We start from the raw sequence: 12,235 nt of genomic DNA, 5'->3' as shown, positions 1-12,235 counted from the left end.
GCAACAGACCTCTCCTTTGACAATCAGTAAGTCACAGTGTCAACTCTATCCAGCACATGGTTTGTGGCTGTTTGTCTTGGAATGCAAGAGACAAAATAATTTATTTCTGGGTGCATTGTATTGAAAGAAAATTCTGCTGCCATGCACTCTCAGAAGTGAATATTAAAGGAGTGAAGATCAGAGGTAGGACAACACAATAGCCTTAGTTCTCTGACGCATTCCCCTTTCTGAGTGCAGCTTCATGCTCGGAACTCAGGAACAGAGAATTTATCCTTATCTTCAGAATGAAAAGAGCCCCTATCGCTTAGCATAGCAGCCCTGTAACTAGCTGTTCAAGAGATTAAGTAACAATCAAAATTGAATTTAAGTTCATTAAAACATTTTTAAACAGTACCTTAGCCTCTCCTGACCTGGGAGAAGTTCCACCTCATTTGACATTGATCCTTTAATCTGTGTATTTCTGAGCTGAAAGCATAAATTGACCATTTAGAATTACAATATTTAATAGTCAACTCTTCACATCTGTTCGTTTGAGAAATTGGATACCATTTCTTGCCATCACTTTTAGTTCTTCAGCCCTAAAGAGGTAAACACACCCTTAGGGTTTGATGGTGATAAGGGGTCACCTTTCTCAGAGAGGCAGGGGAAGAGCCAGGCTTAGGAGGAGCTTTCTTTTTCTTTCTTGTTTCTGAAAACCCTTGGACACAATTCCATGGGCCTCTGGGTACCTCATTCAAGCAACCACTAATTCAATGTAAACTTTGTTCACATGTACCATTGGAATACTGTAGCATTGAGAGCATCCCAGCCAAGTCCAATCCAAATCTTGGCCAGCCAGAGTTGCTGACTAGTGATCAGCAGAGCAACACTTGGTCTATTCATCCTCTCCTTGACCCCAATGCTGAGGCCAATAGCTGTGCCTAAACCATCAATAAAAGAGAGATCAAGATTCAAGGAATGATTGACTTATTCAGCTAAACCGACAAAGCCATTGGACTAGCCTAGGGGCAAGATATTTAAACCATGACTGAAGGCTTCTGTAATGAGGTAACGGATTCACTTCAGGGGTAATTTTAAGCTAACTCATCCAATGGAAAATTAACCTGATCAGAGTAGCTATCTGATTTTAATTTCCAGTGACTCATGCATTCTCATACACTCCTGCACCATACACTCCTTTCAATCCAACAGTTACTCCCCTTACAATCTCCCCAGCTCTGCCACTATCATTGCATTTGCACCAAGTATCTCTTTGCAATCTCAACACCAAGCAAAGTAACTGTTGATAACTGCAACATTCAATAACTGAGGATTTCAGTTTGAAAGCATACCACACAAATTTATTTAAACTTTAAAACTTAAAACTTTAATCTTTACATGTGTTTTACATGGTACTGTGTTGTATGTACTTGGATGAGGTGCCAGATGTCAATGTATGAATAATCACACTGCATGGCAATCACCTTGTTAAAGACAATTAGTAGTTAAACAGGTGATGGACATTGATTATCCCATCTAAATAGAATAAAAAGCTGGAACACTGTGTGGTAGCTACTTGGAAGTCAGTAGCTCTGGGGAGTTGTCTTGAAAGTAAACCAGCTTGAACCAAAAGACCAGCCTGGATTAATTCTTCCACCACAACCTCATGAGTAACACCAGAGGCCCATGGATTATGTCCAACAAGGGTTTTCAGAAACATTGTTGAAAAAGAAAACCTCTCCTAATCCTGGCTCTTCCTGTGTCTCTCAGAAAGGTGACCGTATTTAACTATACGGCTGAAAACCTAAAACTAAAAGGATCACAAGTTCTCTTCTTCAGAAGACTCACATTGGACTCGAAACATTAACCCGGTTTCTCTCGCCACAGGCGCTGCCAGATCTGCTGAGTTTTTCCAGCCCTTTTTGTTCTTATTTCAGGTTTCCAGCATCCACAGTATTTTGCTTTTGTTTAGGGATAAGTCAATCATTTTTGTGGCATTGCTACTGGAATCAAAAATCCCAATAAAATCAGTTTTGTAACAGCTTTAAATATCTTTCATCAGGTTGGTGTGACAGGAAAATAAAAATATTGTGCAATGCTAGATTGACAGGTGGAAACAGATAACAAAAGGTGACCCAGGGATTAAAAAGGAGCTGGGATCTAGTAAGAATTGAAATAGAAACAAAATGACAGCAAGACAAAAAAAGAGCAAATGAAACCCCATCAGATGCATATGACGTAGAAAAGATAATTTCAGTGTACCACATACAATCAATTTGCAGCTTGCTTTAAAAATGAAAGAGTAGGGAATTAATGTTTTATTCAGCAGGTAGTACTGATTATTGATAAGCAACTGCATTGAATTGAACCTTATTTTATCATTGATCATCCTCATCTACAGAGATAAGAATGTAGCTTATTCAATTACATACAATCACTCCTGTGCTGTACATACAATAAGGATGGCTGGCAACGGTTTCCAAAATGTAATTCAGACATATCAGGTGAGGTTAAAAACTTGCAACATTTCAAAAGTGTGTAAAATGTAATCAGGATTAAATGATAACCTTTTGGCTCAGATACATTAAACACCCTTTATTTTCTCAATTGCATTATTCAACAATGCTGGAGAATTTTGGATCACTCACAGGCTAGCTTCCTTTGACAAAAGAGCAGCTTTTAGCAGTTTGGGGCAAGATGTTAGCCTCACAAGAGAATGACAACTGTCACTTTTAGGCCCCGATGACCTCTCGTTATGGGTGATTGAGCCCAAAAGCTCATTTAAAAGAAGGATATTGACAAACAGAGGCTGGGTAGATGATTTGGCAAACATGGTACAGATGATGAGCTCAATGATTTTCCTGCCTCATTATTCAAAATGTTATATAAACTAAAGCTGGATCCTGCTAGCCAATCACTCATTAAGCAGGGTCTTAAGATAAGTGCATGGGGAAGGAGAGCTGTGAAGATAGAGCAGATGGCTGCAAATATAAAGTTTTGTGGCAACATATCATGAAGCCAGGAGGATCATTAGGGAGATTAAGTGGGATCAATAGTTGCATTCCTCTGCAAAGGCATGCAATTATAAATATCCATTTTAAACTGATCCTTCCCCCCACCATTGCCTGAAGTCAGTCAATAGCCATTGCCAAAAGGATTTATCTGGCCTCGTGCCAATGACTAAGAAGCGCTGTGGTCAGCAACAATCCCATGACACATTTTTGGGTCAAAAGAGAACATTATACAGAATTGACAAATAACTCAATAAGCTATAGCGAAGAATTGTTGGTCTGCAGGTTGCGATATTGACCCACACGAGAGGAATCCTAGTGAGACTGAAAACCACTAAGGAATCTTGCTGACATCAGTGGCTCTTAAGGTGGTTCTATATGCTTCCACAGGATATTGGATAAACGTTTGAGGTCCTCAGTATAATTTGAAAAGCAGCAGACTGAACTTTGCTCCTGCACATCTAGGACAGATTATACAAGATCACATTGTCACAAGGAGCCTAATGTTTAAAAACTGTAATACAAGTACTTATCTTGAGGTTCTGGCAACTTCCCTAGCCCTGATGATTCGATCAGGGGGCCCACTGGCCTCCTTCTGGAGGTTGCTCCACCTCAGCTCACTGGGCTGCCAGCCTTACATTGTGAATCGCAGGTTAGAGAAGGAGGCCTTCTTTGAACCCCATAAAGGAAAAAAAGGAAAGGCTGCAGAGTTGTAAAGAAAATGTATGCACCATAGGACCATTCAGCACACAAAGGGGTCATTCGGCCCACTAAGTCGGTGCTCTCTGAAGAACAATCCAATCAGCCTGACTCACCTGCACTTTCCCCATAACCCTGCACATTTCTCATTTGCTGTCATGCAATACAGGCAATAGAAAAGTTATTGATGAGAAAATAAATAAAACAAATCTGTGAGATGACAATCCACATGCAGGTTAGGCAGCCACTAAAAACTGGTTCAGGTTCGCTGACCAATTTAACTTAGGTTCCACATTTAAGTCAATCAACAGTATTACGGAAATCTGGACACGAGCTAAATCACAGCCACCTATGGATCGTCAAAACACAGCTACTGCATTCCCAGTCATGCAGAATATCATCTGCCAGCATTGCATTATACCTGAAGAAATTAGAAACAGTAAAAACAATATGGATACCTACCGTTAGGATATGGTGACACTTGTCAAGAACATCAATATTCACTAAACATTCTATTGCTACTCCACTGCTCTCATGTGAACTGCCCTGCAAGAAGCTGTTTGTGGCAGTTGTGTACTTGTAGGTATATCTGAAACCTTTCTGGTAATTCAGTTGATTGGTACCTAATGGAATAACAAAATGTTAATTTTACAGTGATAGACTAAATGTTGAATAACAGAATAATAGATGAAACATAAGCAATGCATTTACATTTGCTTGATTTTTTTTTGACCGAGGACTATGACTAATAAAATATTTTTGAATAACCAAGCCCTCTTGCACTTATCTTCACAAAGAGTGTCAGGAAAAAGCATGCCAGAAATGACTGCTGCCAATATTAGTGGATGAAGACACACATCCAGTATTTTACAGAATACAGACTATTGGCCAAACCTGGGTTGGTTTATTTGCTGCAGTGTTTTGTAGGCAGATCACTAAACAATGTTAGATTATAAACCTGCTGACAGAATGCAAGTGAAAATGAGAAATAGATAGCAACGAAGTGAGCTGTAAGGTGACAGCCAAATTTTTTTGAAAGCCACAATCCTCACGTTCAAAGCTACATTGAGTACGAGCAGAGTGGGCAATGAGAAAGGACAGATGAGGCTGATTCCAGTGTGATTTCTTGATGTGTGTCCTCTGAGCTGGACTATTTGTTAGGGCTATTCTATTTCAGAAAGAAAACCTTCTATAAATCTATAGGATTCTAAGTAATTTAAGCACCAATTAAATTTTACATTTGCTCTCTATCCCAAACAAAAACTGTTTGTCCAGTACTGGAGTTACTTCTGGCATTCCTAGTGAACAAATATGGATTGCTGGGCCTCCTGTTTTACTGGAAATTTATTGCATTCAGTTTAGATTGTTTAACACTCCCAGTATTTTAATTGATGTGTGTCTGTGTCCACTAACATTGACAGCAGTGATTTCTGGCATGCTTTTTCTTGAGGCTCTATTTTTAAGTTAAGTGCAAGATTTTTTTCAGTCATAGTCCTAAATCAGGACATCGTAGGAGGGCTTAAAAATGGCACAAGTATGATAAGAGATGTTAGTCCATATATTTCAGGTCAAGCAATCTGTAACATTATACATAACATCACTGGGCCTGAGAGGAAAGGGCAGTACAGACTGAAGTGGTGATGATAATGATGATGATGAATGATAATTGAGGATAAGTACAAGCTGACGCCTATTTACACTAAGGAATCCCTTTTCCCTTTGGAAAGCAGTACGTCTTGCTGCTCTGAATTCAATCTGTTTGCACCGGCAGCGCTGAATTCTAACAACAGTAAAATTATTGTGCCCAGGCGGTTATACAGTGACTAATTTTTTGGCCGAGGAGCTTCCATTCTGTAATGCAGAAACCACACTGCTGGTTTGTACGGGTGGACAGAGCTGAGCCTGTCACATGGTTGGAGGGGGCGGGGGGAATAAAACTGGCGTTATCCAGCAATTTTTAAACATTTGTCAGTAGTGGCGTTACACTTCCAATGATGTGCAGGGTAACTGCTCCGAATCCCAGTGACCATCAGCACAGTCGACCCGCAGCACTGGACATTATATTACAGGGATGAATGAGAGTGTCTAAATAGCACCCATCCCTCAACAATGATTAAAGTTGCTCCACAGACGGGTCGCCAGTTAGTTCCGACAGGATTGCCCGATTCATGCACAGATTAATATAATTGGTGCTTACCCGTGCAAATAGCCACACAGAGATTACCTGGCCGAGGTTTCGCCAAGTTTCCTGGAGAGGAAAAGACAGACACAGACAGACATAAATCAACTTAATGAAGCCCGTGGCAACTGGCGTGTTTTAAGAGTCGAGGAATCTACTAAGACTGAGTAAGGGACTGTGCAATAAGGCTTAAACTCGACCCATCATTTTACAGAGTACACTTGAACTATTTGAGCCGGTGAGTGCGAATGACAGAAGAGCTCGGTGCAAATGTTCCACCCTTAAAGTTTTGGGGATGGGGCGGTCTGTGGTTTGAAGAGGGGCCGAGAGGCCACGCAGCCAGGGCCGAGAGAAGCCAGCCTCCCCTTTCCTCTGAACAACCATTCGGTACGATTAATGCAACCCGCCCCATGCCCAATTGAGTTAGCCCGCCTCCTCCTGCTGAGTGAGACAGTGCCAACTTGCTTTGGGTATCAGAGGAACAAGGCATCACTTCATCCCCGACAGTATCATTCCCAGCCTAACAGCTTGGTCATTTAGATCGGATGCAGAATCGAATTGGAGAGGGTGTTGCTGGAGTTCCCAGAGCCCGGGCTGGATATTAACTCCCAACTGTTTCACTGGAGGGGGAGGTTCATTATATATTTTTATAAAATTCCTTTTCAAATGCTGTTCCTATCCTGGATCACGCCAGTGTCTGCGCCGCTATTACAATTAAACACAAAAACACAACTGTTGCAGTGAATTAGTAATTCAAAATTACCTAAATCGCTACACACACACACACACTTGGTCAGAGTTTACAGCGAAGTTTCTACAAGTCAAGCAAACACAAGCACTGCGGGATTCTCTTCATTTATTCAGTAATCTCATTAGATTGTTTTTGTTAAATCTGCTCGCACTGAACTGCAGTCCATCCAGCAATTAAATAAATGCTGGACTGGAGAGAACATCGACTAATAAAGATTCGGTATATTCACAGGGTGGGCATATTCTTCCCCCTCCACCCCCAGCGACATCAATCTCCAGCGACGCACATGTAAACTTACTTGCAAAGCAGCTGACAGCCGCCCAGAGACAGAGAACCGCCTGCAGCCTCATAATTGTCACAAGATCAATCTCCTGGGAGAGCCCAACGTTCAGCAGAACAGCACCAGTTCCCGGGCAGCAGGAAGCTGCTTTCTGAGGCTGTGAAAGGAGCTCTTCACCGCGACCAGACCGGGATATTTGACTCCTTCGCCCAGGCGGGGTTGTGGGGGAAGCCGCTGAAAACTTTCGGCCAATCCTGGGCGCTCTGTAGGTTGGTTAATATTCTGATTGGTTAAGAAAAGTTAACATCCAGCAGGAAAATACCCAGTCGGGCAATATCACAAAAAAAAAACACATCAAATTATCTTTTTTTAAAAAGCACAGGAAAATGATAAGAACACAAACAGCAGAGTTCCTTTAAAACTAATAATATAAATTGATCTATACTTAGACTGAAAGGTTCATTCTGACTTACTGTTGCAGTTTGTTAAATCTCCCTTTTTGCTAAAGTTTTTTTTAAACATAGGGCCTGTCTTCTTTCAGAGTAGTTCTCGGTATAAGTATCACACCAGCTTCCTGTAGACTGAATCTGTGTCAAGAATGTTAGATTATTTCTAGTGTAGTGTTTTTTTTCCTTAAAGGACCAGGAAAAGACCATTCAGCTCATCAAGCTTCTCCTGCCACACAGTGAGATCATGGCTGCTCTGTGATCTAACTCCAACACCTTTCCCCATATCCCTTAAGAAAAATCTATCAATCTCAGCATCAACTGCTATTTGAGGAAGAGATTTCCAAACTGCATCACCCTGTACGTGTAGAAATGTTTTCTAATTTCACTCCTGAAAGGTCTGGTTCTAATTCTTAATCTATACTTAGATTTTCCAACCAGTGGAAAGAGTTTCTCTACTTGTTCACCTTACTATGTTAAAAACTTCAACCAAATCACCCCTTAACCTTATAAATTCCAGGGAATACCACCCCAGTTTCTGTAATCTCCTCATAATTTAACCCTTGGAGTCTGAATATCATTCTGATAAATCTACACCGCACTCCCTCCGAAACCAATATATCATTCCCAAGGTGGGTGCCCAGAACTGCTCCCAGTAACTCCAAGGTGTGGTCTACCCAAGGCTTTGTATAGCTGAAACATGGCTTTTTAAATATTTGTTCATGGGATGCGGGTGTCGTTGGCTAGGCCAACATTTGTTGCCCATCCCTAATTGCCCTTGAGAAGGTGGTGGTGAGCTGCCTTCTTGAACCTCTGCAGTCCATGTGATGTAGGTACACCCACAGTGCTGTAAGGAAGGGAGTTCCAGGATTTTGACCCAGCGACAGTGAGGTTCCAAGTCAGGATGGTATGTGGCTTGGAGGGGAACTTCTACCCTCTTATATTCTAGTCATCTAGATATAAAAAACCAGCAAGTCTCTCCTTCCTCTTCCCTGTTATAAACTGGTCCCTGTTTCTCTCTTTGTCACTCAATTCATGTATCAATTATTGTAGCGTTGAATGTTTTTGTACACCTACTAGGCAGCAGACTATTCAAAACATGAAATTCCTTTGGGAAGAGTCTTAACCAGACCTGTCCAGTGTGAACAGGGCGGAAAACTTTTAAGCATGTAGCGTTCTGTTGCACAACACATCAGGAATCATATATTGAGCTTGGAGGGGGTGGAGTGCAGATTCACCAGAATGATACAGGGACTAAAAGGATTAAATTGGGAAGACATGTTTTCTAGGCTAAGTTTATGTTCCCTTGAGTATAGAAAGTGATCTAATGTAGGCGTTTAAGGTTATTTAAGGAGTTAATAGAGAGAATCTATTTCCCCTGCTGGAGGAGTTCAGAATAAAGGGCCCAAAATCCCCATCCTGCCACTTAACTGCTTGTGATTGAGCTTTCCATTGCTCCTGGCCAGTGCCATTTGACCGCCCAAACTTGCCTGCTTGCCGTCTTCAGCCCATTTTCTCACCCATTTTGAGTGGACAGCAGACCGACAATATACAGACAAGGCTTTGGGAGTTAAAATACCCTAGGCCTGAAATCTGGGCCTGTGAGTGCATGTCAGAATCACGCCAGCCTTCACTGGGAATTAAAATCAACTTCCCAACATTTTCCCTTTTTCTTCTATCTTACATTCACAAAGGTTTTCCCTCCATTTTGTAACAACTCCTCTTGAATATTTTTCTCCCACTAGTAATTATGATGATCATGTACATTTCTATTTATCCTAATCTGGATAAAAGCAATAATCTGGAATTCGCTGCCAGAGGAGGTGGTGGAAGCAGGTACGATAGTGGTGTTTAAGAGGCAGCTTGGCAAATACATGAATAGGATGGGAATAGAGGGATACGGACCCCGGAAGTGCAAAATGTTTTAGTTTGACGGGCAATATGATCGGCGCAGGCTTGGAGGGCCGAAGGACCTGTTCCTGTGCTGTACTTTTCTTTGAAAAAAAAATGAAACCTTACTGAAGATGGCGTAGTCTTTCTCAAGAGTGTTTTAATGAACAGACTTGTGAAATGAATAAAGGGCACAATTTAAGTTGAAATTTTAGACCTTAGATACACATCTCTAGAGCACCATTGAATCTTCAGACTGGTACAGATAGAGATTAGGATAAATAGAAATATACACCAGCACGCTAAAATAATATCAAAATACTTCAGATCCTGGAAATCTGAAATAATGGCTGAAAATGCTGGAAATACTCAGCAGGTTAAGTAGTGCCTCTAGAGAGAGAAGCAGAGTTAAAGTTTCAGGTCGATGACCTTTCATCAGAAAAGTTCTAAAATCAGTTGACCCAATGATATGCCCGTGCCCCAATAGCCAGTTTATTAGAAGCACCTGCTCAACTCTTTCCATCAACAAAATTCAAACTAAATATCATTCTCTTTTTAAGCAGCATCGGGTAACATTGCCCTTACCATTTGAAGGACAAATGCAGATGAAGATTAGAGTCCCAGGTAAACATTAATAGGATAAGATAAAGGAGAAAAATATAGATAAACAATATTAAAAATCATTGACAAAATTAATTTCAGAAATGGAGCACTCCAGAAGAGACAGGGACAGGGGAGAGGAGAATCTGAGCTACTGGGAGATGGACCAATTAGCTGCCACAGCACCATCCACTGGCTGGAGGCCTGAATTGTTACAGCCCAACATTGCCAGAGGTAGTGGCTGGATTTTCCATAGGGTGGTTGAGGGAGGCGGTGGGGGCGCGGTGATGGAGCAGGGCAGGGGGTGTAGTCCCTGAAGGTATAGCCTCTCCTGCTGTCCATCAGGGGTCACCATGGAAAGTGCTGTGAGAGATTTACAGGCTTTGCAACACATACAACATGGCGCTGTTCTTCATGTGGGGCGGGAAGCTGCCGCCGGGCGTGGCGCGAAAACTAGACACACAGCAGTGAAGCGAGAGGCAATGTCCGTTGCTAGAACCATGAAAAGACCGAGTAGGAACATTTCAGCAACAACTCCAAGATTAAGTTGTTATAAATGTGGAGGTGACCACAGACTGGACACCTGTAAATTCAAGGAGGCAGAATGCCCCATTACTGCCATAAGAAAGGTCATGTAGTGTGGCAAGGCAGGGCAAAGTCAAAACCATCCATAAAGCAGCAAACCAACATGATTGAATTAAAAAATACAGCAGAACCTGAAGCTGCCAACACCGACATTTATTCCCTGTATAACATCACCGCTGTGAAAACCGAACCTATCACTGTCACATTCCAAGTTAATGAGAAGCCACTAATAATGGAGGTAGATACAAGTGCCTCAACTACAGCGGTGGGAGAGCACACTTTCAAATACATTAATGAAGGTAGACAGCCAATAAACCTGGAGCAGACAACCACTAAATTAAAGACATACCCTGGAGAATCTATTCAGGTAAAGGACATCGCCACAATACCAGTGTCTTAAAGGTAACAGATAGCCCAGCTACCTGTGATAATAGTGAAAGGACAAGGACCCAGTCTTTTAGGCCGAGCCTGAGATATTTCACCTGAAAACAGGAGGAGTTCCTGAACTGCTAAGGAAATACGACATGCTATTTTGCTATGAATTAGGGAAATTAAAAAACGTGCAGGCCAAGATATATTGGATCCTCAGGCGACACTACATTTCTTTAAGACCAGACCTGTGCCTTATGCATTGAAGGAGAAGAAACAGTGCCATTTAGAAAAGCTGGGCATTATCCAAACAGTCCAATTCTCGGAATGGACAGTACACATTATTCCAGTGGTTAAGCCTGACCAAACCATATGCATTTGTGGGAACCATAAATTGACCATAATAAGACAAAACTAGACAAGTACCCCATTCCAAAGGATAGATGACTTATATACAAAGCTGGCTGGAAGCAAGTCCTATACAAAATTTGATATGAGCCCCGCCTATCAACATTTAGAACTGGATAGCACATTGAGAGAATATGTGACTATTAACACACACAAGGGTCTTTATCAGTGCACTCGCCTACCCTTTGGAGTGTCGTCTGCAGGCGCTATCTTCCAGAGAACAATGGAGAGTCTTTTGCAAGGACATCCCCGAGTGGGAGTATACCTAGATGATGTTTTGATCACAGGGCCAACCAAGACCAAACACTTGGCCAACCTGGAGGAGATGCTAAGAAGGTTCATGGAAGCCGGAGTACGCTTAAAGAAAGAAAAATGCACATTTCAAGCATGAGAAGTTACTCTTTTGGATTTCCAGCATCCGCAGTAGCTTTTAGCTTTTTGTTTTTATGAGAAGTTACTCACCTGGGTGACAGGGTGGAAGCCATAGGTTTGCATCTGGTAGAAGAGAAAGTTTGGGCAATAAAAGTTGCACCATCAACATCCAATGTAACAGAACTGAAGTCCTTCCCGGGTATGATCAACTACTGTAGCCGCTTCTTGCCTAACTCATCAACTTTATTAGCATCATTAGACTTGTTGTTAAAAAAGAATCACCATTGGTCATGACATTCACAACTGGAAGAGCCTTTGTGAAAGTAAAGAAACTGTTACATTTGTTGTGTTTATTGGTACACTACGACCCATCGAAAGAGTTGGTGTTAACATGTGATGCCTCTCCTTATGGTGTAGAAGCTGTGTTATCACATAGAATGGAAAATGGATCAGAAAGGCCCATGGGCTATGTCTCGAGAACCCTCTCCACAACTGAGAAGGCTTATTCCCAACTAGAAAAGGAAGGTTTATCGGTGGTATTCAGAGTGAAGAAATTCCACCAGTACCTGCATGGACGACATTTCACCATTGTGTCGTACCATAAACCATTAATGAGGTTATTCAGTGAGGATAAGGCTATTCTGCCAATAGCATCAGCAAGAATAT

General features: G+C 41.7%; 1 protein-coding gene across 1 annotated transcript in view; it reads right to left on the bottom strand.

The window, feature by feature from the left end:
• LOC144691151 (uncharacterized) overlaps nt 1-7,151 on the bottom strand; it is a 369,111-nt gene extending 361,960 nt beyond the window's left edge. Inside the window, exons 1-4 of the mRNA XM_078559217.1 lie at nt 6,918-7,151; nt 5,887-5,937; nt 4,152-4,312; nt 395-465 (exon numbers count right to left, since the gene is read on the bottom strand). Of these exons, the coding sequence (XP_078415343.1) occupies nt 395-465; nt 4,152-4,312; nt 5,887-5,937; nt 6,918-6,969 (335 nt within the window). The 5' untranslated portion in view covers nt 6,970-7,151. The remainder of the gene's footprint in view (nt 1-394; nt 466-4,151; nt 4,313-5,886; nt 5,938-6,917) is intronic.
• Nucleotides 7,152-12,235: the final 5,084 nt, after the last annotated feature.

This window comes from Cetorhinus maximus, chromosome 15 (genome assembly GCF_964194155.1).
Source record: "Cetorhinus maximus chromosome 15, sCetMax3.hap1.1, whole genome shotgun sequence".
Taxonomy (NCBI): domain Eukaryota; kingdom Metazoa; phylum Chordata; class Chondrichthyes; order Lamniformes; family Cetorhinidae; genus Cetorhinus; species Cetorhinus maximus.
This window is presented reverse-complemented; position numbering and strand designations above follow the sequence as displayed.